This window comes from Phymastichus coffea, unplaced genomic scaffold, assembly GCF_024137745.1.
Source record: "Phymastichus coffea isolate CEN01 unplaced genomic scaffold, Cenicafe_Pcof_1.1 PCOF00054, whole genome shotgun sequence".
NCBI lineage: Eukaryota > Metazoa > Arthropoda > Insecta > Hymenoptera > Eulophidae > Phymastichus > Phymastichus coffea.
The window spans coordinates 806,423-829,457 of record NW_026706865.1 but is presented as its reverse complement, the minus strand read 5'-3'; the positions used below and the strand labels follow the sequence as shown (position 1 = coordinate 829,457).

The following is a 23,035-nucleotide window of genomic DNA, read 5'->3' as shown; positions in this document are numbered from 1 at the left end:
CTTATCGATATAAGACTATCGCGCAGACTTCTATTAGAGTTCAACATTCATTTCCAACGACTACTTAATTTATATGCTTATTGCAAAGTTTTTATATACGTATAAACTTTATACTCCGACTTATTAAAATATATATTATCTTACTTTGAATTCTTGAGAGATAACTGTGTTGTTGATTCGTTGCCCTTACAGTTCCTTTTGCATTCAATTAAGGATAAATTGTATTATAGTTCAATTCTGTAACTTGATTTTGATACTCGATGGACAGAAAGAAGAAATTCGTGCATGTATATTATTGTCTTCAGGATACCACGATCATTTCCATAGCGATGTGTTTTCCTGAACTATTAGCGAATTTTCGCTGGCAATGACTTTGCTTAGGCTCACTTTGGTTGTATATGTGACAATCGAAGAGTGTCTCGTGATTACTTTTTTAACGAGACGTTTCTTTTGTTCTGGCAGCAAGATTAGCAATTAGCATTCACAAAGTTGCATGCGACTCAAAATATATATCTCATTCGGCACTTTTTTTCAGAAATATTTTTGCTGTTGTATGATCCTCGCAAACCAATCTCTCCGTAACGTTGAGTTTCTCACCTTTGCGTTTTGCCTCGCGGATCGCGGGCCTGAGCGCGACTGATGGCCGTACTCGCCGACTCGAGGTAGAGAAAGAGAGAACAAACCCACCCCGCACGGCACGAGGGTAGTAGGGCGGGGTTCGAGACGCGCACGCTCAGAGTTGTTTATACCGACACTCGACATGTTCGCACCTTCGCGCAAGCAGAGACGTCTTCCAGGCCACAACACACCGATCATGTCTCATATGCAAGCTCCAGCTAAGGCTTAATCGACCACGGCATACACGAATACATAACATCGACCGTTAATGATAATGTATTATATGCAGGTCGAGTCATTGTTGCACACCACCAAATCAATTTGATACTCTCGACCTTGATTAAATGCTTTCAAGATTGCAAATTTTATATCTATCGATCGATTGATGAAGTGATTTCTTTCTTGACTATTTTAATTGTGATTTTCGTCATTCATGTTTCAAATGTATTCAATTTTGTTTTGATCGTTACGGAACTTCATCTAAAGAACCAATTTCATTATTAAATGAGTAACTACACCAATTATTTCAATATTTTATGATTACGCTTGGCTTGGAACTAAGTAGCTTTCGAGATAAATGCATTAGCAAGTTTCCGAATAAAACATGGATGGCGAAAAAATAAAATAATTGTTGAGTACTTGATTACCATTTCCATCAAACAAAATATTATCAATTTAGCGCAATAACTGTAAAGAAAAGTTATTGTGATATAGAAAATACGATAGCAAGGGGCAAGAGCGATATTAAAACATTAGTCTACTGAGTAAATTTTTTCCAAGCACGACATTGTGGTGACTAAAATACCTCAACGGTAAACATATATCGACCAGTTTCAAATTCTCACTTGCACATATAAGTGCTTTCTTCTATATTCTTAAACTATTATTAAAATTTAATTTTACGAGAGGTCACTTTTTATAGCTGCGAAAACTGTTTCTGTTTCATCATCAAGCGTCAAAAAGTATATACATATATATTATGCTAAAGAAGCTTTTATATATTTCAAAGTTACATGGCTTCAAAAGAGTTAGGAACAGTGGAATGGAAATTGAAAAATTAGTTTTTTATTCTTTATGTCGGTAAATTAAATTAAAAATCTGTTTGAAGTGTTACAAATGAACTTAGTGCGCGCTCTTTTAATATTTTTGCGATTTTTTTGTGAAAGTAAGATAATAATACCTCGGGAAATATATACCTTGATAATTTTGAGTATGATTAATTATTTTAACTGCACGCAATGGAGAAAAATTGTTGACATATAATCTTCCAAATTATTAAAAATTACTTACGAATATTACAACGAAAGCTTTCTTTAAAATGAGCTAGTTTTTCATGGAATAAATAATACATTTTCTAAATAAATAAGCTACCTTCATAGTAATAAAGATCAGAGAAAAACAGGAATCGCAAAAACAATCTCAATTTTGCATAAAGATCTCTTTAATCCTGCAGAAAATAATCCTCATGCAGTAAAATTTAATTTAGCGCATGCACGAATGCGAAATAATAAATGCAAAGGTACCTTTGACATAGCGAGCGACCTTCAAATTGTATAATTTCATTTTATTCTCATAATTTTTGCATCGCAAACTTTTGTTCCCTATCGATAGTCAGCTCATTGACTAGGCTCATCGAAAAAAACGTTTTTTCACATAATGTAAATTTATGAGTGCTAAAAAAGTCTAAAGACATAATAATTTATTAACAAGCCTAAATGAACAAATTCTTTGCCAGTTTCCAAATTTAAAAGACAGAAAAAAGTGAGTTCTACATATTTTAGAGAAAAGTAAGTTATAGGCAAACATTTATTTTTTTGGCGTTGACGAAAACAGGTAAAGAAAAAAAGGAAAACTACTCAAAAGCAAGCGTCGAGAGAAGAAAATAGTGGATTCCTCGAGGAAAAAGAATGAAAATGTATCTTTCATGCCAAGCACTTCAGAATGATGCAATTACAGTATATACTATATTTTTTATATTGAACGTCTCTTGAATGCAAAAAAAGTTAATTATAAACTTGATTATAATTTGAAATGACCTACGTTTGTACTCCTAGTCAAAATTGCGATCTGTAAAGCCAAATTGACCCCGAGCTCTCAATCAACATTCGATCGTCCCTCGAATGTTCAATAAAGTGATAGCCAACAACGGTCGGGTAGAGACACGTGAGAGCAGGACAGGTCAATACACAAGCCTCGTTAGCACGTGAATTGGCGAGGTAAACCCCTTGGAGGCACATGACGTCGAAAAGAGTGTATATCCTGTTGTCAGCAACGTGCTTCATTCGAGTTTTGCAGCTTCTGAATCCGAAACGCGTGTGCCTCGTTTGTCACTTGGCGCGCGCTCTGAAAGAGATCGACTTACCGGATAAGGGCTCTAGACGGAAGGCCGCTTTATTGTGTTTCTTAGTGAGCGAGAGTGTGTGAGAAAGTCGAGAAAACAGCTACATTTTTCATCTCAACGTTGACCTACGTCCTCGTTGCAAACAACACACACACACGCTTGAAAAATCGTTCGCCATGAGAGTTACTGAAGCTGCGTGCAAGTGTTGCAATTTTATCACGCGTAAATACGAGCTAAACTTTCCTTCGCGCGACGACTTCCAAGTTTTTGATTAACACTGGCTTCGCATCGCTTCTTGCTTTGTACGCTTTATGAACAATAATTACATTATGATTGATTTGGTATGGGAACTGTGATCATAATTGGCTATGTTATAGAGGTATAATTATTCTGGCAATAATGACAAGTTACAAAGAATTCAATTAATTGCCGATTATGAATTCTTTCCATTAATAAGAACCTACTTTCCCAATAAACAATAATAAATTATGCAATGACTTGAAATTTATAAGTCATCTTGATTGCATTAGTTGAAGTTTAATAACCACAGTAAAAAATTACTATCGCTTTTGGTTGAATATCTATCCCTTTCAAATACTATCACAGAAAATATTTCAATTCACTCAGCCAGAATACAATTTATAGCCAGGAAATGGTAAGCAATCACTTTTTTTGCCGCTAAAAGAGTGTATGCTCACGTAAACATTATTGACACAAAAAATTGATTATATGCATTCAATGCGATAAAATAATTTATGACCAATGTCAATAATTGGTGAAACTCAAAGAATCACAGTTGGTGTGAAATATTCAACTAAAATAGAGGGAATTTCTCGCGATATTGTGTTGTCATGGTGAAAAATCGATTAGTCAATTATTGAAGCGCAAGAAAAATAGCTTGTTTCCAAATTTAAATTATAAAATTGATGTTGGCGATGCATAGCCTAAAATGAAACACTAAAGAACTTTACTTATAAACTTGAAATTTGAGTTTGAGTTTAATATTTCAATACCAATAAGTTGAAATAATGTTTTAACACGTTCACTGCTATTTACAAAATGCATTTAAAAAAATTTCAATTACGTTACTGATCAAAACAGGGTATAATAATTCTATTAACTAATAATTTCATAATTTAATTTAACTAATAATTTAATAAGGAATTGTGCCAATTTTGAATGCTGTAAAATATGCGATGAAAGAATGAAAGTATATCATAAAAATTTGGATCATGTGGTAGCGAACGCGTTGATTTCAAGTACACATTGAAGTATATCATTGAAAAACATGGTTGTTAGTAAATTTACAATAACTATACAATTTTATATATTTATTAATAGAAATACATCATATAAATTTACCTGCTGAACGCTGTATCGTTTCCACACCACCTTGCGGTAGATACACCAGTGCGTTTTGTTTTAAAGTGGTATCCCCATGAGGCCTAGTCCACTGCTATTATATTCAACAAATAATACAGTACTACGGCAATAACAAATGTCAACATTAATCAAATTTAATAATTTTGTTTTCTTTGCCCAGTATTATAATCACGTGATAGTTTAGAATCAATAATTACATAAACAGCAGGTAAATGCAAAGTAATTAGTTATAGGAACAATAAATTTGTTAATTTAAATGCCTAATTACGTAAAACTGATATACGTTAAAATAATGGTCAATAAAATTAGCTCATTATAAAATTTACCAAACGTACGTACGAGGATTAAAATTCATTAAATACACTGAATTTATTATTCATAGATTTTGGTACGCAAAATGCAATAAAAAATTAAGTGAAAGTTGACGAAAGTTGAAGCTTAAAAAAAAAGAAAATATCCTAATTTGATCAAAATCACAGCAACTGTAGCAAGAAAAAAAGCAGAACCAGAAACAGCCAATGTAGGTTGATTGCAGACGAGGAAACTCACGTGGCATAGGTCCTTCAGCAGATTTGTGCAGTGCGATATACATCGCGCACAAATTCTTATTCTTTCCCCTCTCTTTCTTCGTTTCGTTGCTGAAATTTCTCGTCGGAGCTGATGTCAGTGTAATAATGACGATAACGAGGTGGAGGTTTTATAAAAACCATCCCTCATGTGAGCGCAATGTACCCTCATTGCACTACGAGCTGTTCCACTTGTGCAAGCTTTTCCAGCGATATGGGTGAATTTATTCCAGGTAACTGCTTGCCAGCTATTCGATTATCACGAGCACGTTGAATAACAGTGAAACGTTGTTATACAATTCCATTCGAACTGTATACATACTTACCCTTGACAACGTACGTAGCGTAAAAGTAGTTGCTATCGAAATATTGCAGGGAAATTTGGAGGATGTAGGAAGGGAATTTTCACGCTTACATAAAATAATTTCTTTTGTCTCAATTACGCTCCCTAACGTTTTCATTGCATTTTCGACACTAACAGTTCAAAAAACTTTTCGTATACAAGCCTTTTCATTTAGTAAGTTTCTTTTAAATAAACACTACAAAAAAGCAATCGAAGACAAACAAGTAAAGAAGTAGTACTTACGGCAAATAGCCACCCTTTGCCGGTGGAAGTGCCCAAAACCATCTCTGGATTTGTTTCCGCCGCGCAGGTTGAATTGCAGGAGTCGCGGCAAAAGTGTAATTTGAGCTGTCGACGCGACACATTTATATAGCCAAAAGAAAACGAACCCCACTCACCGTTTCAATGGATATTTCGCGAACTGCGAAACAATTTTAACGATTGTCCGCTCACTTTGTCGTTCGATTATCTCTTGCGCTCTGTCGTTGAAAAAGTTTTCTTTCCTATGAACATTAGAACGAACTCTCTGGACGCACATTAATATTCGTTTAATTGATTAAGTAACGATCTCGCGGCAACCCTTCAAAAATCCAGGTTTGTCAGATTCTCGTCCAGGTCACACGCTCAAACCATTTACATTAACATATTCAGTTTTACAATGAAAAAATACAATGTTGTTTCCAAATTAAATGAGTTTTTATTGGAAAAGACTATTTGTATTATTTGCATCAATTTTATACTTGCAGCAAAATCACGTGTCTAACGTTTTTTTTTGTAAAATTCCTTTCTTTATTACTCGGTCCAAAGAAAGTCGAAACTATTGACAATTAAATTTGAACGAATTCATTATCCAAAGAATTAAAGAAATATTAATATCAGAAAGTTAATATTTTGTTTTACTATGCATCATCTTTAGGACATTCAACTTTTGCGCTCTCATTATAATTGGCTTTTATTACTATCATCATTGGGAAAGTACTAAAATCTCAATCTTGCAATCTCTCATTGTTGGAGTCATAAACTTGGGGAATACTTATCCAAGCCAAAATAATAATAATTCGTACTTCATAAAGTTTTACTTTCTCTCTGCAGATTTCCATCGAATTCTATAGATATACTTATCCCTTAGTGTATTTGTATTTGGCGCTCTAGTAACCGATGATACGCTTGGCAACACTGTCGAACCAATCAAGTTGCGCGATGTGCAATTCGTGTGCGGCGGATGTAGAAAAGCGACGTAACGAAACTAGTGTGCTGTCATGAATTTATACAATAATTTTTATTTTTCTCACGTGTTAATAAATAATATGTCTAGAAATAGAAACGAAAAATAATGGATTAGTGACAAGAGATTTCTAAAAATACCGTGAACAAATGATACTTTTGAAAAATAATCCTCATTTAATTAATTAACTAATAAAATTATATATTGCTTTTAAAATAACGCCCGGAAAAGTTCACCAAGTAAGCATCCGTATTATTTTTAAATTGAATGGTTATGCGAGATAATTATAAAGACATTTCAGTTGATATATAATTAATGTTTTATGTTATGTAAAATATTGAAAATAAATAGCAGTAAATAACATAAGCAATAATAAATAAATAAATAAATAAAATTGGATGTACATGTTAGTGTATCGTGACGGTCATTCTATCTATCGACTTCCGCAAGCACCCGCAGTGGCGTTGCCAACAAGAGCGAAGGGGAAAAGAAGGGGAAAAACTGAGAAGCGTGGCCATATGCTGGCTTGGCATCGCCGCCGCATCCTCTCTTCGTGCGAGATCGTTGTCGAGTGCACACGGACGAGTACAGCTCCATATAATCTGCTCCTTGAGGTAAATTGCTCGTCGCGTTCAAGAGAAAAAAGCGAAGACCGCAACGAATTCTGTTAAAATGGGCGAGGAAACCGTGAAATCCGAGCCCCAAAACGCTCAGCAAGATAACAAGCCGGATGTTAATGTCGACGGTGGTGGCGGTGGTAACCAAGGCGGAGCTGGAGGTTCTCAAGGCGGTGGTCCAGGAAGTCAACGTGGTAACCAAGGTGGTGGGCCAGGCGGTGGACGTGGTGGCCGTGGTGGTGGCCAAGGAGGCGGGCGAGGTGGCCAAGGCAACAAAAATCGTGGTGGCCAAGGAGGTGGTTCACGGTTTTCCGGTGGCCGAGGTGGTGGCGGCCAAGGAGGTCGTGGACAAGGCGGCAACCAAGGCGGTGGTGGTGGTGGCCAAGGCGGCAACCAAGGCAGTGGTGGTGGCCAAGGCGGCATTGGAATGGGCGGCATGGGAGGCATGGGCGGCATGGGAGGCATGGGGAATATGGGCAACATGAACAGCACCATGAATGAAATGCAGGTATAATCTAGTTTTAATTTAGTTACTTATTGTCGCCATTAGTTTTATAAAAACAATATCGTCCTAAAAAAGTTGTTATTCAGTTTTTATCATTTAATTCGAATAAATTTGTTTTAATTCATCAGTTTAAGGATTATTTTAATATCGGAAATATTTTTAGAAAACGTCGATACGTTCAATAACTAAAGGCTTTTAGCTAACACGTGGAAGCTCAAAGCTGTAATTCATTATCACACTTCATGTTATTTTATTCCACTTTTGTTATCCCCTTATGATAATTTTTTTTTCGAGAAATAATGCTGAAAATTATAGATACTTTTAACATCATCAACGTATGGTATGTAAATGTTATGCAGCTTAGCTTACTGCTACAAATCAGGTTCTTTAAAATTTTCAATAAACTGACACACGTACATTTTTGTTCGAGTTTATTTCGAGTTGTGTAATTTTAATTTGTCGTGTGTTTGAACAGTGTATCGATTTTTCCTTTTGTGCTGTGCCTTTCATAAAATGGCCGCCTCGTTGTGACCGTTGCCGGTGATACCTTGCTTTAAACCGGAGAAAAAGATGGCGGAACTGCGATTTACTTTGTAATAACTGATGGATAGCTATCTCTATTAAATTTTAATGATTAGCTTATTTATTCATATCATAATCGGGTTATTATGGAAAAATCGTTAATGTTTTATAATTGCATTAGAGATTTGTTTGAATAAGCAACAATTTCAATTTGAATATTCGTCAAGATAAGCATATTGTTTTATTATCGTTCCAGATGAAAATGAGTGAAAGTATGATGGAAAGTATGATGGATGAATCCATGATGGGTGGTGATGGTAGAGGAATAAGTGGTGGCCGTGGAGGAGGTAGAGGTGGTCGCGGTGGTGGTCGTGGCGGCGGTGGTCGTGGAGGGCCAGGAGGCGGCAATGTTCACGACAAAAGTATGCAACAAAATAGAGGTCAAGAGGATCGTCTGTTAAAATCAGTTATGAGCATCTCTGGACCAACCCATGAATTGCCACCACTGGACCTTTCTGAAAGGAAATTTGCAGGCCGAAATCGTTTGTACGTTGGAAATTTGACCAATGATACTACAGAAGAAGATCTCCAAGAATTATTTGCTCCTTACGGTGAAACGTCTGAATATTTCCTTAACAAGGAGAAGAATTTTGCTTTCTTACGACTGGTGAGTATTAAAACATTTTATTTTAATGATTTTCTAGTAACTAATTCAAATATGATTACAATAATTACCGTTTGAAAAAAATGATAATACTATTTGGCTGCATTGTTAATGATTTAACTTTTAGAAATAATATTATTTGTACCAGTAATTGATAGATACTTAAAAAGATTGTAATTTCAAATTGTAGGATTTCCATGCCAGTGCTGAAAGAGCCAAACGTGAACTAGATGGTACTATTCGTAAGGGTCGTGTTCTCAAAGTTCGCTTTGCCCCACATTCCACAATACTAAAAGTTAAGAATCTCACACCATGGGTGTCTAATGAGCTGCTTGCTCTTGCTTTTGGTGTATTTGGAGAAATTGAGAGAGCAATTGTGATAACAGATGATAGAGGAAAGTCTACTGGAGAAGGTATCGTTGAATATTCAAGAAAGCCATATGCACAGATGGCTCTTCGAAAATGTTCTGAAGGCTGCTATTTTCTTACTTCGTAAGTTTATTTTTAGTTTAAAACAAATGTAATATTCCAAATTATTTTAGTAGCCCCAACGCCACGCTTGTTTGATTTTTGCTGATCTGCAAGTGCCATAGATTTAAATTTCTAAATGGGGAAAATTAAATGTATATCCGGCTAGGAAGCAAAGTTTGGTTAATTAAATGCCATTCTATGTGCCGAAAGACTAGGATACATATTTATATACTAATTAAAAACTTATTTAATTAAACTTTTTCAAAATTATAAATTAACATAACATTAAAAATTATAGTTCACTTCGCCCAGTCATAGTTGAGCTTCATGAGCCAAATGATGATACCGATGGTTACCCAGACAAGAATCTACCTAAAAAGAATCCAGAATTCTTCAAGGCACGTGAGTATGGGCCACGTTTTGCTTCTCCTGGAAGCTTTGAACATGAATATGGAACAAGGTGGAAGCAACTGCATGAATTATACAAGCAAAAGGAAAAGTCATTGAAGAGAGAAATGGACATGGAAGAAGACAAACTTGAGGCACAAATGGAGTTTGCTAGATCTGAACATGAAACCGAATTGTTAAGAGAACGTATGTATAATGATTTTTTCAATATCTATGTTAACAAAAACTGAGTACTAGTATACGTTTTATTTTATAGAATTACGCATTAGAGAAGCTGATCGTGAAAGACAAAAGCGGGAATGGGAAATGAAGGAGAGACAAGTCGAGGAACAAAGACTTCGCGAAGAGGAGCTTCGTCGACGACAACAGGAGGAAATGGCTATCCGTATTAGACGTCAAGAAGAAGAACTTCACAGACGACAACAAGAGAATAACATGTTCATGCAGGTTGGTATAGTTTTATGAATTTATTTTTCGATTTAATTTTTAATAAAGAATTTTATTAACTTATCTAAATATTCAATTTTCAGGAACAAGCAATGCGTACTGGTATGGGTGGTGGTAAAAGTTTTGACAATATACCATCAGAACGCGATGGATATCCAGCAGTCGATGGTATAAAATTTATTTCCTTTAACTAATATAATGATTTCACATTAATTGCATAAAGCGCTAATTTAAAACGTTTTATTTATTTTTTTTCAGGAAATAACTTACCAGTGGTATGTATTCTTGTAATACTATCTATTTTAAACTTGTTGACTAAGTCTCATTTACCTTCACGTTTTTTAAAACAATTTGTTTTGCATATTCAATATAGGCTAAGTTTATTTGTGCACTCTGGAAAAGAATTCAACTTCATATAATTCATTATAAGTTTTCTTCTAATTATCTTAATAGGTAGAAGTTTGAATCATTTACAATATAAAATATCTATGTTTGCTTTTATTTGTTAAAATTTTTCAACTTTGAACAAGTAGAAAGATATAATTGAATTAGTGAATATTCATGGAACATATTTTAATGTAACTTAAAGTAAAACATGGAAGGATTGAGGAATACTAACTTCTATTGGTTATAAATTATGCGCACATCATTGGATAAGTAGAAATGTTCAATGGAAAATACGTACCGTTTCTTTTGAATTATTGATCACTACACTCTTAGTGTTTAGTGATCTTATTTCGATATACCTGATAAATCATTCAAAATTTCGTTCATAAGAACAATAAATTTTTAACTTTAGAAAGTTTTAGGTAGGTTTTTATGATTATGAAAAATATTTTTTTAGCTAACCCTTTGAAGCAATTTTGATAGTTCAATTTACAAAGCAGCATATAATTATTTTAGGCACACTAGGTACTAAATTTATATATTGATGTTGCATCAAATTTGCTAATTTTAAATAATTACAATTGGGAAATTTCATTATGAATTTAAACTATTTGTTGGAAATTAAAAAAATGGCTATCTATTCTATCTTTTGATAAACTTCAGAGGGTTAGAAAATATTACTCATGGACAATTTTGCTGGTACATAAAGCCACACGGAATGTATCCTTTTTTCTGTAGCCCCCAAAATATTACTTTGAACTTGAATGCAATTATTATGCTCTTGATATGAAAAATATGTCTTGAACGTATCGGGTATTGGTATGGTTTAATTCGTTCTCAACTTTAATCAGTATTTTATTCAATCTTTCCATGTGCTTGCGGACTAGATATTTTGTAATTAATACTATTAAAAAAATATATTTTCCCTATATTATGGAACCAAAGAAAGTATTGAATCATAGTCTATTAATGGAAGACATGGATTAAAATCTCTTTCTAGTATATTTTCTGAAAATTATAATATCAATTCAATTATCTATTGAAAAATTTCTTTGTTCCAAAATTACTATGCAAGCCAAAAAATGCCCAACAAAATATCAAGTAAACTACACTATTTGCAATAACAAAATCGTACAACTTTTACATCACAACCTTTCATGTATAAACCTACTAGGCTTTTAGATCTCAAAAAAATTCAATACTGGAATAAATTTAAGCCCCTAACAAAAGTTGATCTCGTTTTATTATCGAATTAGGAAAAATTGTAGGGTCATCCCTTTCCTGGACAATGAACATATTAAACATAAATAAAATGACCTTATACGTATAAGGTCGGAGGTGTTTTTTATCACGTAATCTAATATTTTCATGATGTACCCGAATTCTCAACAATTTAACTTCAACAGTAGCCCAAAAGAAAAGGTGTATAATTAGCTTTAAGGACTTGATCACTTCTCATTGCTTTTCAGCAACTTTTGTACGCTATACTGTTGAACGTTTCTCTGTTGTAGCGATAAGTTACGTTATGATTTATTGATTAGAAATAGTAAAAGCAGCAACACTAATTTTTGTGGCATGGTTTAACTTGGTTCAATATCATTGATAATATAATTTCACCTAAATCTTAATTGGTTTACAATATTACTTATGATTCATTTCAAAGTAAACAATATTTTTTATGTTACATTCAAAGTTTTGTTGTTTGTAAAAAAGATAACTGTAACTGAATTTTTTTTGTCAAAGCTCATATTCTCTGTGAAATGTTTATCCATTCTTGCTATTATGATATCTTTGACTTTATGATGTATTGCTATTTCCTAATGATGTCTATGATGTTTTCTAACAATTTTTTTTTTTTTTTGTTTTTTTTTTTTAATATTTTATTTACAAATGTTCAGAGTTATTATATATATTTATTTAAACACCTTCAAATTTGAAGTTAAAAAATAAGACGACTAAAATGAAGTGAAATATTCTCATCGTTATCTTTTATTGAATATATCTAGAAAAAGAGTTCGATTGGAAATTTTTTGTTGCAAAAAACATTTAAAGGGATAAAAAGAAAATATAATATATAACAAACACCTCTAAATACATAAAATTATTTCAAGATTTAACAAAATTATCACTTAAAATAAACTCTATGAAAGATTGATACTATCCTAATTTTATTCTGATATATAATGATTGAAAAGCTCATTGAATGCATACCACTAAACTATCACATGCCAATGTTTTGGTTTAAAACTAATCCATATTTATCCTTGGTAAGTAAATATGTCTATTATAATCTGTCCATCCCCCAATAAAAATAAGAATTGCTATGAGAGGTAGGTGATCCTCTAAAAAATTATTCTCTCTATGTTGGGCATTTATTTGGTTTGCTTTAACACTTGAAATAAAATGTAGGGCTGTGATGAATTCAATGAAATTTCGCAATAAATCTTAATAGTACTAATGATTGATGTGTATTACATAGAAGGGGTCGTCAAGGTTTTATATTTATGTATTTACAATGGCAGATAACACAATTGCAAAATTAAGGTATTTTAAAATAAAGGTCTGCTTAAATTTTAGTTGATACAAGTTACCTTATTTCATATAATTATACAAGTTCAATTTTGTCTCATTTTGCAAAATATAAACCAATTATTTAAATACCTACATTTGGAAATATAGAACTTTTCTGCATTTGTAAATGAATAATTTTAACTATTTAAACAAAACTATTGTAGTATTTAACTTTTTTTAAATTAATGCCACATGTTTAGAATTTATACCCTTGCCGACTTCTATGAAAATATAAAAGATATTTGATAACTTAATGAAAAATTTTTTATCAGCTGGAACGTTCTAGATTCTAACAATATGTGTTTCCCCTTTCTTTTTTTCTATGTGATTTCACGAAAATTCACGATGACCTGCGTGCTGCTGTTGAACAATGGATGCTCGTCCCTTTAACTCTGTACCAATGTTTAAAAAAACCAAAATGGTACTTGTTTGCGCTATCGACAAATTCTCGAACTCTCGCAATTTCGATATTCGCTATACAAAATGAAAAAAAAAATGGTAGGATCCAAAGTCCTTTATAGACCAGTATAATAATATGGAGCGCAACAATCGCGGGGGTTACAATGATGAACGCGGCCAGATAATGGACCTTATGGACATGAGGGTTGACATGGGCAATATGGGAAATATGGGCAATATGGGTGGTAATCGGGGTGCCGGCGGTGGTGGTCGTTGGCAGGGTGGCAATGAACGGCCGCGCCCCGATGACTTTCCCAACAAGAGGAGACGTTATTGAGAGTCATAATGAATTGATTGATTACTATGACATAAGAGATGCGTTTTCATAACGCTCCAATAATTATAACTCACAATAATTCAAAACAGTTGCGTTTGGATAATGTCTAATGTCGTATATATCTCGAACAAAGAATTTAACTTAATATTTTTTAGGAGATTGAAACTATATTTGACGCTTTAGAACTAAACTTTATTTTGCGTGAACTAATCATTGGTCTTTTAAGATTCTTACATGCGTAATTTGTAATAAAAAAAATCGTGATAGTATTCATCATTTCAACTCGTAGTTTCACCTCGTTCTATTGTGACAAAATATGAAAACAAATTTCATAATTCCCTATGGTAAAGGCATCTTGTCATTGAACATTTAGTGTAGACGTTTTTAAGCGTATCATATAGGTTTTAAGCATTCAAGAATCTCAATCTAATAGATTTAGAAATAATTTAGGAAACTAATTATCGCCTTTGATTGGATAATCAGCAGTCATATTTGTATCTACCATACTTTTCCATTTTATCCATTTCGAAATCCTGCTACTAAAGTATATTTTTCAAGGAAATAGATTTTGGCAATTCATAAAGTCGTTTCCAGATGGTTAATAGTAGTAATTTTTTGTTCAATTGATATAGGATTTATCATTCACCCATTTTCAAATCAAATTTTTTAGGTTTTCATACTGAAAAGTATATTATGCCTTATACGATTACATTAAAAAAGAATCTTTAGTACTAGCTATTTCTTGTGATTCTATTAATTGTTGTAAACTTATGTAACTAAATTATTTTCTAAAACCATTAGATTGAATTTCTAAGATTGATATTCAATCTTAAGTAATGTAGACAATTTGAAGTATCTGTAATGAAACGAATACTTTCATTGGCTAATAAGTATAGTATTCACATGACTTGCCAAAGTATCAATGGAATACTTCTTTATCACTGTAAATTGAACTTTTGAAATTATTCTTGATTTATCTAAAGCGAAAATCGGGGTAAAATTTATATTTATTCATCTTCACTGAATTTAAATAAATACATGTGTAAAAATAGATTCAATGATTTTGTTGTTTGTTCATTCTTTGATCATTAATATTTATTTCCTGCTAAATATATCAAATCTAATGTAATTAGTTAATCTTTATATAATTGAAAAAAATGTTCAATTCCTTTATCAAATTTGAATTATTACATGAATGTTTTTTTAACAGTAATGAACTTCTGCTATTTTAAAGAAAAGTGGATTTGATCTAAATGTGTATACAATCACATATATTTTTTTTTAACTATAGTTCTTAAATTTTTTGGTAAAGATATTAAAACAAACACCGATAATTAGTATCTGCACAATATATTGAAAATTCCAAAATATTAGTCTTCTATTGCTATTATATAATTTTTATCAGCTAATTACTTGCATCTAACTCAGAATCCATGTATCAAAAAAGTTTTATAACACAAATTCTTATTGCAATGGTGCATTCAACATTATTTCTATTATATGTGAGAACAGTTTTTCAAACACATTCTCATTATAATAGAAATATGTATAACATATGTATACCTTTTGTGTATAATGATTGTTATTTTCAGCCTCTTCTCATGAACAAATGATGAAATATCACCACAACGAGATTGTGACTTGAATAGTGGTATCTTTGATGTTTTATCATTCTAGAATGATTTAACATTTTAGAACTGCTTTAAAAAATTTTGTCTAATACTGCAGCTACTTTTGGTTCTGTAACCTAAATAATCGAATTATAAAGGAAAAGGTGACTATAACTAAAATTTTAGTAAAATTTTATAATTTATAATTTGTCAAGTATAAAATGCGATCTTCAATGATATTAGAAATATCCCGCTGTTTATTAAACGGTATACGGTATAATATCTGAATATCTTATAAGTACATGAATCTTATAAGTACATGTTTACTGTTATCGAATTTTCTTCATTTTTAACTTTTTTTCTTCAGTTATAAAACAAACAAAAGGATTTTTACAAAATAGAGCGAAGAACATAACATTATTACAAGGTTGAATTGCAGGATTTATTCTTGGTAAAGTACCTAACTATTTCAATAAAATAGGTATTAAAATGAATTGAAAAAGTAATTTTAGAGTTTTAAAGATTAAATTATCAGTGTCTTACTTTGGAAATCTTATCAACTAACTTATTTTTCGACAAAAATAAAAATAACACCTTTGCATATTTCAAATGCGGTATTTTGAACTTTGTATTTTTTTTTTTAATGTATATTATAAAAAGTTCTTACTTCCAATTCATTGATTCAGATAAAAAATATTAGATACTTATATTTATTTATCAAACAAATTTATAAACATTTATTTTTAGTCATTATTATATTATTTTCTTATTACCTCACGGTTTTTTCATTTTTATTTGTATGCAACTTTCAAAATTTTTTGATAAATATACCAATTATCAGCAACAAATAAAAGGTAAATATAACAAAAGTTTGTTGGACCAAAACGGATGATCATCCACTTTTTAATGATACATCAGCAAGCAACTGTTGCTACTAGTTGAAGCTTGATGTGCATATATTTAGCACTCCTGCCAATCGTTTAAGATCATAATTTTATGGAGAAGAAACTTCATTGCAAGAATATGAGTTACATTCTTGAAATCTATTTTCTATGAATTTATGAAGGTGAGTAAAAGTGTAAATTTCAAATTACCATAACTCCTCTATACCTTCGGGAGGGTTCTCATATGCATTCAAAAAATGTTTGCAATTCGTGATTGGGTGGCAATTAAAATTATCACTTGATCAACTGGTACACGAATATGGAAAAATCGTAAATCATCATTTATTGGCAGCTGGTCAATGATGAATTGTTTTGGTTTAGAAATTTCGTCAAGATACTTAGGCTTGAAAATAACATTCAATAAACCAAAGCAGCCAGATAATAATTTGATAAAATTCCGTGACAGTAAAAATCTCATTAGCTTCAGTATCTATTAAAATGAATCTGTCCGGAACTATCGTTCTTAATCTGTGCTGCAAAACGAGACCCTCAAAAATGTTTGTCAATTTAGGATGAAATAAGTTGAAAGAATTACTGTGTGCTTCCATTGGATAATTTCTTCCTTCGAAAGATATGTCGATCATTTTATTTGTCCTTTTTTATATCTAATCTCCATTGTGTAAGAAATACAGCAATTATTTGTTCAATTTTTAGTAAAATCTTGTAAAAGATCCTTTTTGTTCTTTTCAATAAACTGCATATAAAAATTAATATGTATGTAAATGTATGAAATCTCGGGCTACGTGCAGTGATTGACTAATATTATTTTCATTAGGACTTTGTGATGGTTTTGTAACACCAGACACGGTGCTACATCATTATTGGTTTCAAATTCTTGGCAATAACAGTTTTGATAGTTGGAGTCATTCCGATTGAGGATGAACACCCTACTCTTGCGAAACTTTGATTACCAGTTGAAAGCTCTGCTTTATAATTTCGCGACTAAAAAATATCAATTTTATTGCTGGACATAAATATCATAAACAATCCTTATATTAATGTACACGATATTACAATTTTTTCATTTAAAAATAAATGGATAAATTGTAATTTTCTTACTCAATGTGCACATTATTGTCAGTTCACTTTAAATTAATATTATTTAGATAATTTTGGAGGGAGGGTAGGATAAAAATCTCAAATTTATCTGTCTAAATTATGATGACAATGGTGAAACAGTATCCAAAAAAATAAAAACAAGACCCTTAATAAAATTCTTCTATAATGAAAAATTATGCGTAAAAACTCGGCAGGATTGCCAAAGCGACGTTACTCTAATAATTCATTTTACTCACTGAATCATGTTTGAAATTACATGGAACTTCTGTTTTGCGATATATCCCAAAACCCCAAAAAATAATATTGTTTAATGAATGGCCAATCACTGCAATATCTATCAATAGAAGCTGTATTACTTACGCTAACTTTCAAGTGTATTATAGATGTAGAAACTATCCGGAAATAAACTTATTCGGTGTTGGATTCCATAATTAAAAAGTTTCTGAATAATGAATAGTTTTCACTTATAATCTTACTCTATCTGGAATCTTTCTTAACATAATCTGAAAGCACACTACTTGTATACAAGTGCAGTTTGTCAAAGTTGGAAGTCTATCGACCGATTATTAAACGATTAAAATGATACAAGTTTTTTTTACTGCAGAAAAGAAAATTAATAAGATTTGAACTTACTTTGATTTTATATTTCCAGATGTGCGAGGCTGGTTGATCAATGGATGGCGTATCTGTACGTCTTGAAATTACAGGTACGATTTAATGTATTTTAAGTGCTATGGCTGAATTAACCGCTAATACGGTATGCAAAAGATATCTGTATAGCGCAAGATATGAGGTTTTGGTGCTCGCTTGTCGACATTTGGTTTCCCCATGGCATGTAAATAACTAGTATTAAATTATTTATGATGTACCAAAACGTTAATTAATTAAATGTTGCTACCCGTTCGCCACGCTTGTTTGATGTCATGTCATCTAGAAGCGCTATTATAGAACTGCATTCTAATTGTAATTTTACTAGTCTTTAACATGCTTTTTCATGTGCTAAATGACGAAGGAATAACTATTTTTTTTAAATACTGAATATCGTTCATCTTTTAACAAAGAATAAAATTTTAGGAATCTAGGACAATATGACTTACGTGTTTTTCAATTAAAAAAGAATTTTGTTTATGGAACAGTTAATAATGGATTATCAAAATAAATCTTTTTACTACGATCAAATGCCAAATTTGTTTCTTTCAACTATGTTACAGGTATTTATTAATTAATACTATGGCTGGAAGAGTCGAGCTGTTGCAAGTAATTCTAACTCCAAATCTTGCGATGCAACGTGTTAAAAAGTTTGTAAGTGCAAAACAAATATGCATAATGTATTTTTCTTTTAATTTTAATACCATCAGATCTTATCTATCATACACTTCATTTTTTCTGCATAAAAAGTTACTTTATATTCCACTAAAATTAACAACTTATTATATACTACTTTTCATACCAAATTTTCTGGATATGATGACCATCTTTCGGGGCTGAACATTTTGATGTCAAACAATCCCAACGTGTACTGATAGAATTTATAAATAATTACTATATGATTTTCTGTACTTTTGAAAACTCATCTAACTATATTTTAATTTTTTAATTTCAGAAATTCAAAAGGTCTGCACTTGGCTATACGAATACAAAGTTGTATTCGAGGTAGATCCTGACTAAAAAAGAATTGAGCTCAACCAAATTTAGGTGAATATCGTGATTATTATTTCTATAGATAAAATTTGTAGTCTAAATTATGCTACTTTCAAACTACTGTTACTAAATAAATTTGGAGATTTTATTTACTAAATTAAATTTATGAAACCTAAAAGAATGTTTAATTAAATATTTTTTTAATGGATTTAATGTTTTAATAACAGATCAAAATTTACTTCCTTCAACATTCACGATTAGCTTTTCACTAAATGATGTTCCTTACAGACTAGAGTTTCTGAACGTTTTTGAAGACAATTTATCAAACCTGATTATTCTTTTTTATAAAGGTTAGATGCCACTACTTCATTAAAAATATTCTAATAAAGATTTTTAATCTGTTATAGATATAAGATGGTGAGGCCGGAAATACTTCTACTTTGGTGCACAACTTATACCAATGCTAATGTGTGGCTTGCATAAATTATCAATTTGGTAATTCGTTATGAATATATTATCCATAGTCAATTTTAGAAATGGTTTTGATATAAGAAAATTCTATTATGATGATATTTTTTATATACCATCTTTCGGGGCTGAAAGCATTGATGTTGAATCTTAATCTGACAAAATTGTTAAAATATTCATATTTTCAAGTTTTTAATATATCAGCTAAATTACTCTGTTTATATTTTCAGATGAACGGATAATTCATCAAAATATCAATTGCATCGATTCCTGTACTCACAAAAGGTATGATTTCCGAGTGAGTGAGTGAGTGAGTGAGTGAGTGAGTGAGTGAGTGAGTGAGTGAGTGAGTGAGTGAGTGAGTGAGTGAGTGAGTGAGTGAGTGAGTGAGTGAGTGAGTGAGTGAGTGAGTGAGTGAGTGAGTGAGTGAGTGAGTGAGTGAGTGAGTGAGTGAGTGAGTGAGTGAGTGAGTGAGTGAGTGAGTGAGTGATTATTTCTTTAGTTATAAAAAAAATATTCACGGGATGAAACATTGGCTAGAGTCCTGATTTTGAAGATGACATTTTTTTCGTTCAGTTCCTGATTTTTATAATTTAAAAATAATATACATCGCTATAATGGTATCAATGTAACAGAAACCATTTATTTTATTTTTTTAGGTCTAACAGGACTTCTCATAGACATACCAGATTCAGAAAAAAATGTTTATGTAATAATAAGGACAAACAATAAATTAGTTTTTAAAAACCTCTTTATTTTTTATTGGTGAAAAAAGAAAACCTTAAGCAATCAACAGGGTAATGACTGGAGAATAAAACATTCATAACAAGCAGATAAAAGCAGCATGAAAAAAAGCTTCGATAACATTTTATTATTTAACTGTAAATAAAGCCATATACACTTTCACACGAAGTACAATCGTAGTTTTGTAGTAACTTTAAAAATTCATAATTAAATATTGTACATAAATATAAAGTTGGTGATGCTGCACGTTTCTTTTGTGGTTGTGACAAAATGGGTACAAAATTCATCTCTTCATTTCATTATTTTATATTTATAATGATGTCACGTTGACTGAATAAATTACTAATCATTGTTAACAGTAATAAGCTTTTCATTTTATTACTTAATTTATTCTTGATAGTATGCTTCATTAAAATTCGTATTGTGGAGTGAACGTTTGAGTTTGCTTTTTCCGATAAGTGATAAGTGTTTTTTTTTATTTCATTATCTTTTTAAGTGAATTGCAATATATTTAATCCAAGATGACAATTGAACAATATGGCCGGAGCAGGTGGAAGGAACAATTTTGGTGTTTTTGCAATGCTATAGCTACCTAATATATATATATATATATATTTTAATATTCATTTATCAACTCGTGGTTCCAATGAATAACTGCTAGTAGCAGTGATTTTGTTTTCTCATACGCTACTGTCGTTGGCAAAACATTAGAATAACGATAATTACACGAATAATTCGTACTTCAAATACAAAAATACGTACAACAAACGTGTTATACACTGGAAATTCGAATAAAAATAATGATTTATAAAAGGTGTACATATAGTACGGTTGTAATATTTGTTTTGCCAGCAAAATCACCCGTTTAAATTTCAATTAGAAATTACCTTGCACGAGCAAATTGTAGTAACCATGATGGTATTAATTTGCAAATAAAGCTTTTAGTCTCACTTTCATAGGGACACTTCAATATTGACTTAAAAAAAATGAAATGATCACATGACTTCGCGTTGCGCTTGCTTATGTTGTTTTTCTAAATCTTAAGTCGACAAAACGATTTACTTTTACGCGTTTAATTATATATACCATATTCTCTTTAGTTTTTTTTCATATTTAATTATTTTTTAATTATTGTAGATCACAGACAACTTGTTCTTAATTCATAAAAACAATTCAATTATCTTTTCCCATACGTAAAAGCACGTGTTATGCGTGTGTTCTGTGTATATGGTTCGTATCGAGTGTTAAATATAATTTTTAATACATGTTATATATGTGCGTCGGACGTATTTTTTTAATTTCAAGTTTTACATACGAAGGACTGACGACATTTTTTGCAAATGCTAGTTTAATACATCGAATTTTGCGTGTATTCATCGTTTCATAGTAATGAAACATTTGAGCTGTTAATAGCGCTATTGACATTTTTTTAATATGATAGTAGCGAGTATACATTAGAAATGAAACTTATTGGACGATAAAAGTTATATGCAAGTGTGATAAATGAATTTACCTTTGTTCAGTTAGAAGCATTGCTCTTGTTCTTGAAACATTTGAAAAAGAAATGCAGTACATTGTCGAAAGTTTGAAACAATTTTGACAAAGTTTATTCAAAAATAGCCTTCATTTTAAATCCTTAATATATCTTATATAGTTTATTTCTCATTAGAAAAGCGAAAGTTATCTCTTTTTAGAATAAGTTTACATTCGCGCGCCTGTATACAAATATACTTTTAGAATGTAAGGATTTAGAAAAATGAAATTTGCCAAGCTTTCATGCATAAATGCACAATTATCGTGAAAGTTCATTGTTATCACGCGCAGTATGACCGACAGTACGCAAAGAGTAGATGGGAAAGAGTATACCTTGGAACAACAGATAGAACACGCGTGTCTGCACAGACGAATTTTCACCTTCTTAACATTATTTTGTTTCCTTATGTTTCTTTAGTAATGCATTCTCGCGCAAAAAATTTCATTGAAATGCTCTTTTATTGTTATGCACTTTTCATTTGTGCATACGGATAATTGTTATAATGAATGTGTTATCAAGTTACGATGTGAACGATAGAATACAACAATTAATTAAGATGAATTTTTTTTTGTATATTTTTTAAGCTATTAAAAATATAATAATAATAATGCTCAACGAAACGTGTAATTCAAGTGTTTTATCAAGTACCTAATATTTTCTTTTATCCTAAATTTTATCGTTCATCACTAATAATTACATTTTCCATCGCAAAATAAAAGCATTGTGAATCTTATGATGCATAAGTAGTGGTGGAGTTACAGTTTTCACACAAGCTTTAGCAATCATCTTATATTACATGTTTTTTCTTAAATTCTCTATGACTGTTCAACTGTATTGGTATATTTTTCATCTTGTTCATCATTTTTTCTGCAAAAGTAAAAAATTTCAATCGAATTTACCAAATCCTATTTTTTATACTTTTGAATCATTGACTATCCAATCTCTATGTATATTGACTTTGATACTAAAATTATTGCTCGACTACTCGGAAAAAATCGAGTAAATAAATATTAAATTTGATGTCTAGTTAAGCCAAATTGTTTTTACTATACAAAGATCAATTTGGTAGACTAAATTGAACTTTTTTCCTTTTTCAACTAACCAGGCAACAATATACGTTTTTCACATTTTTCTAGTATTATTATAATTTATTTATCTATGTAATATTCACCATGTTCTTTCGCTTTTCCACATATCAAACAGTGCTGCGTAATAGTATATTTATGTATAA

At 31.3% G+C, this 23,035-nt stretch overlaps 1 protein-coding gene across 2 annotated transcripts; it reads left to right on the top strand.

The window, feature by feature from the left end:
• The first annotated feature begins 6,999 nt into the window (after nt 1-6,999).
• LOC131665843 (hrp65 protein-like) lies at nt 7,000-20,318 on the top strand. Of its 2 annotated transcripts, XR_009302050.1 has the most exons (13): nt 7,000-7,601; nt 8,377-8,787; nt 8,975-9,276; nt 9,554-9,849; nt 9,920-10,110; nt 10,194-10,278; nt 10,369-10,385; nt 18,070-18,124; nt 18,629-18,719; nt 19,021-19,112; nt 19,466-19,553; nt 19,757-19,811; nt 20,186-20,318. XR_009302050.1 is itself a non-coding variant. In XM_058938004.1 (8 exons), the coding sequence occupies exons 1-8, from the start codon at nt 7,149-7,151 to the stop codon at nt 13,802-13,804; spliced, it is 1,989 nt and encodes a 662-aa protein (XP_058793987.1). In that variant the 5' UTR covers nt 7,000-7,148; the 3' UTR covers nt 13,805-14,944. The 2 variants fall into 2 exon arrangements, 1 of the variants encoding a protein (XP_058793987.1); XM_058938004.1 differs by lacking the exons at nt 18,070-18,124; nt 18,629-18,719; nt 19,021-19,112; ... (1 more) ...; nt 19,757-19,811; nt 20,186-20,318 and adding an exon at nt 13,571-14,944.
• Nucleotides 20,319-23,035: the final 2,717 nt, after the last annotated feature.

Excerpts from the sequence above, each read along its gene's own strand:
- LOC131665843 (XM_058938004.1), top strand. The coding sequence starts at position 7,149 with ATGGGCGAGGAAACCGTGAAATCCGAGCCCCAAAACGCTCAGCAAGAT. Across the intron at positions 8,788-8,974 it reads ATTTTGCTTTCTTACGACTG|GATTTCCATGCCAGTGCTGA; the intron begins GTGAGTATTAAA and ends TTCAAATTGTAG. Across the intron at positions 9,277-9,553 it reads GGCTGCTATTTTCTTACTTC|TTCACTTCGCCCAGTCATAG; the intron begins GTAAGTTTATTT and ends TAAAAATTATAG.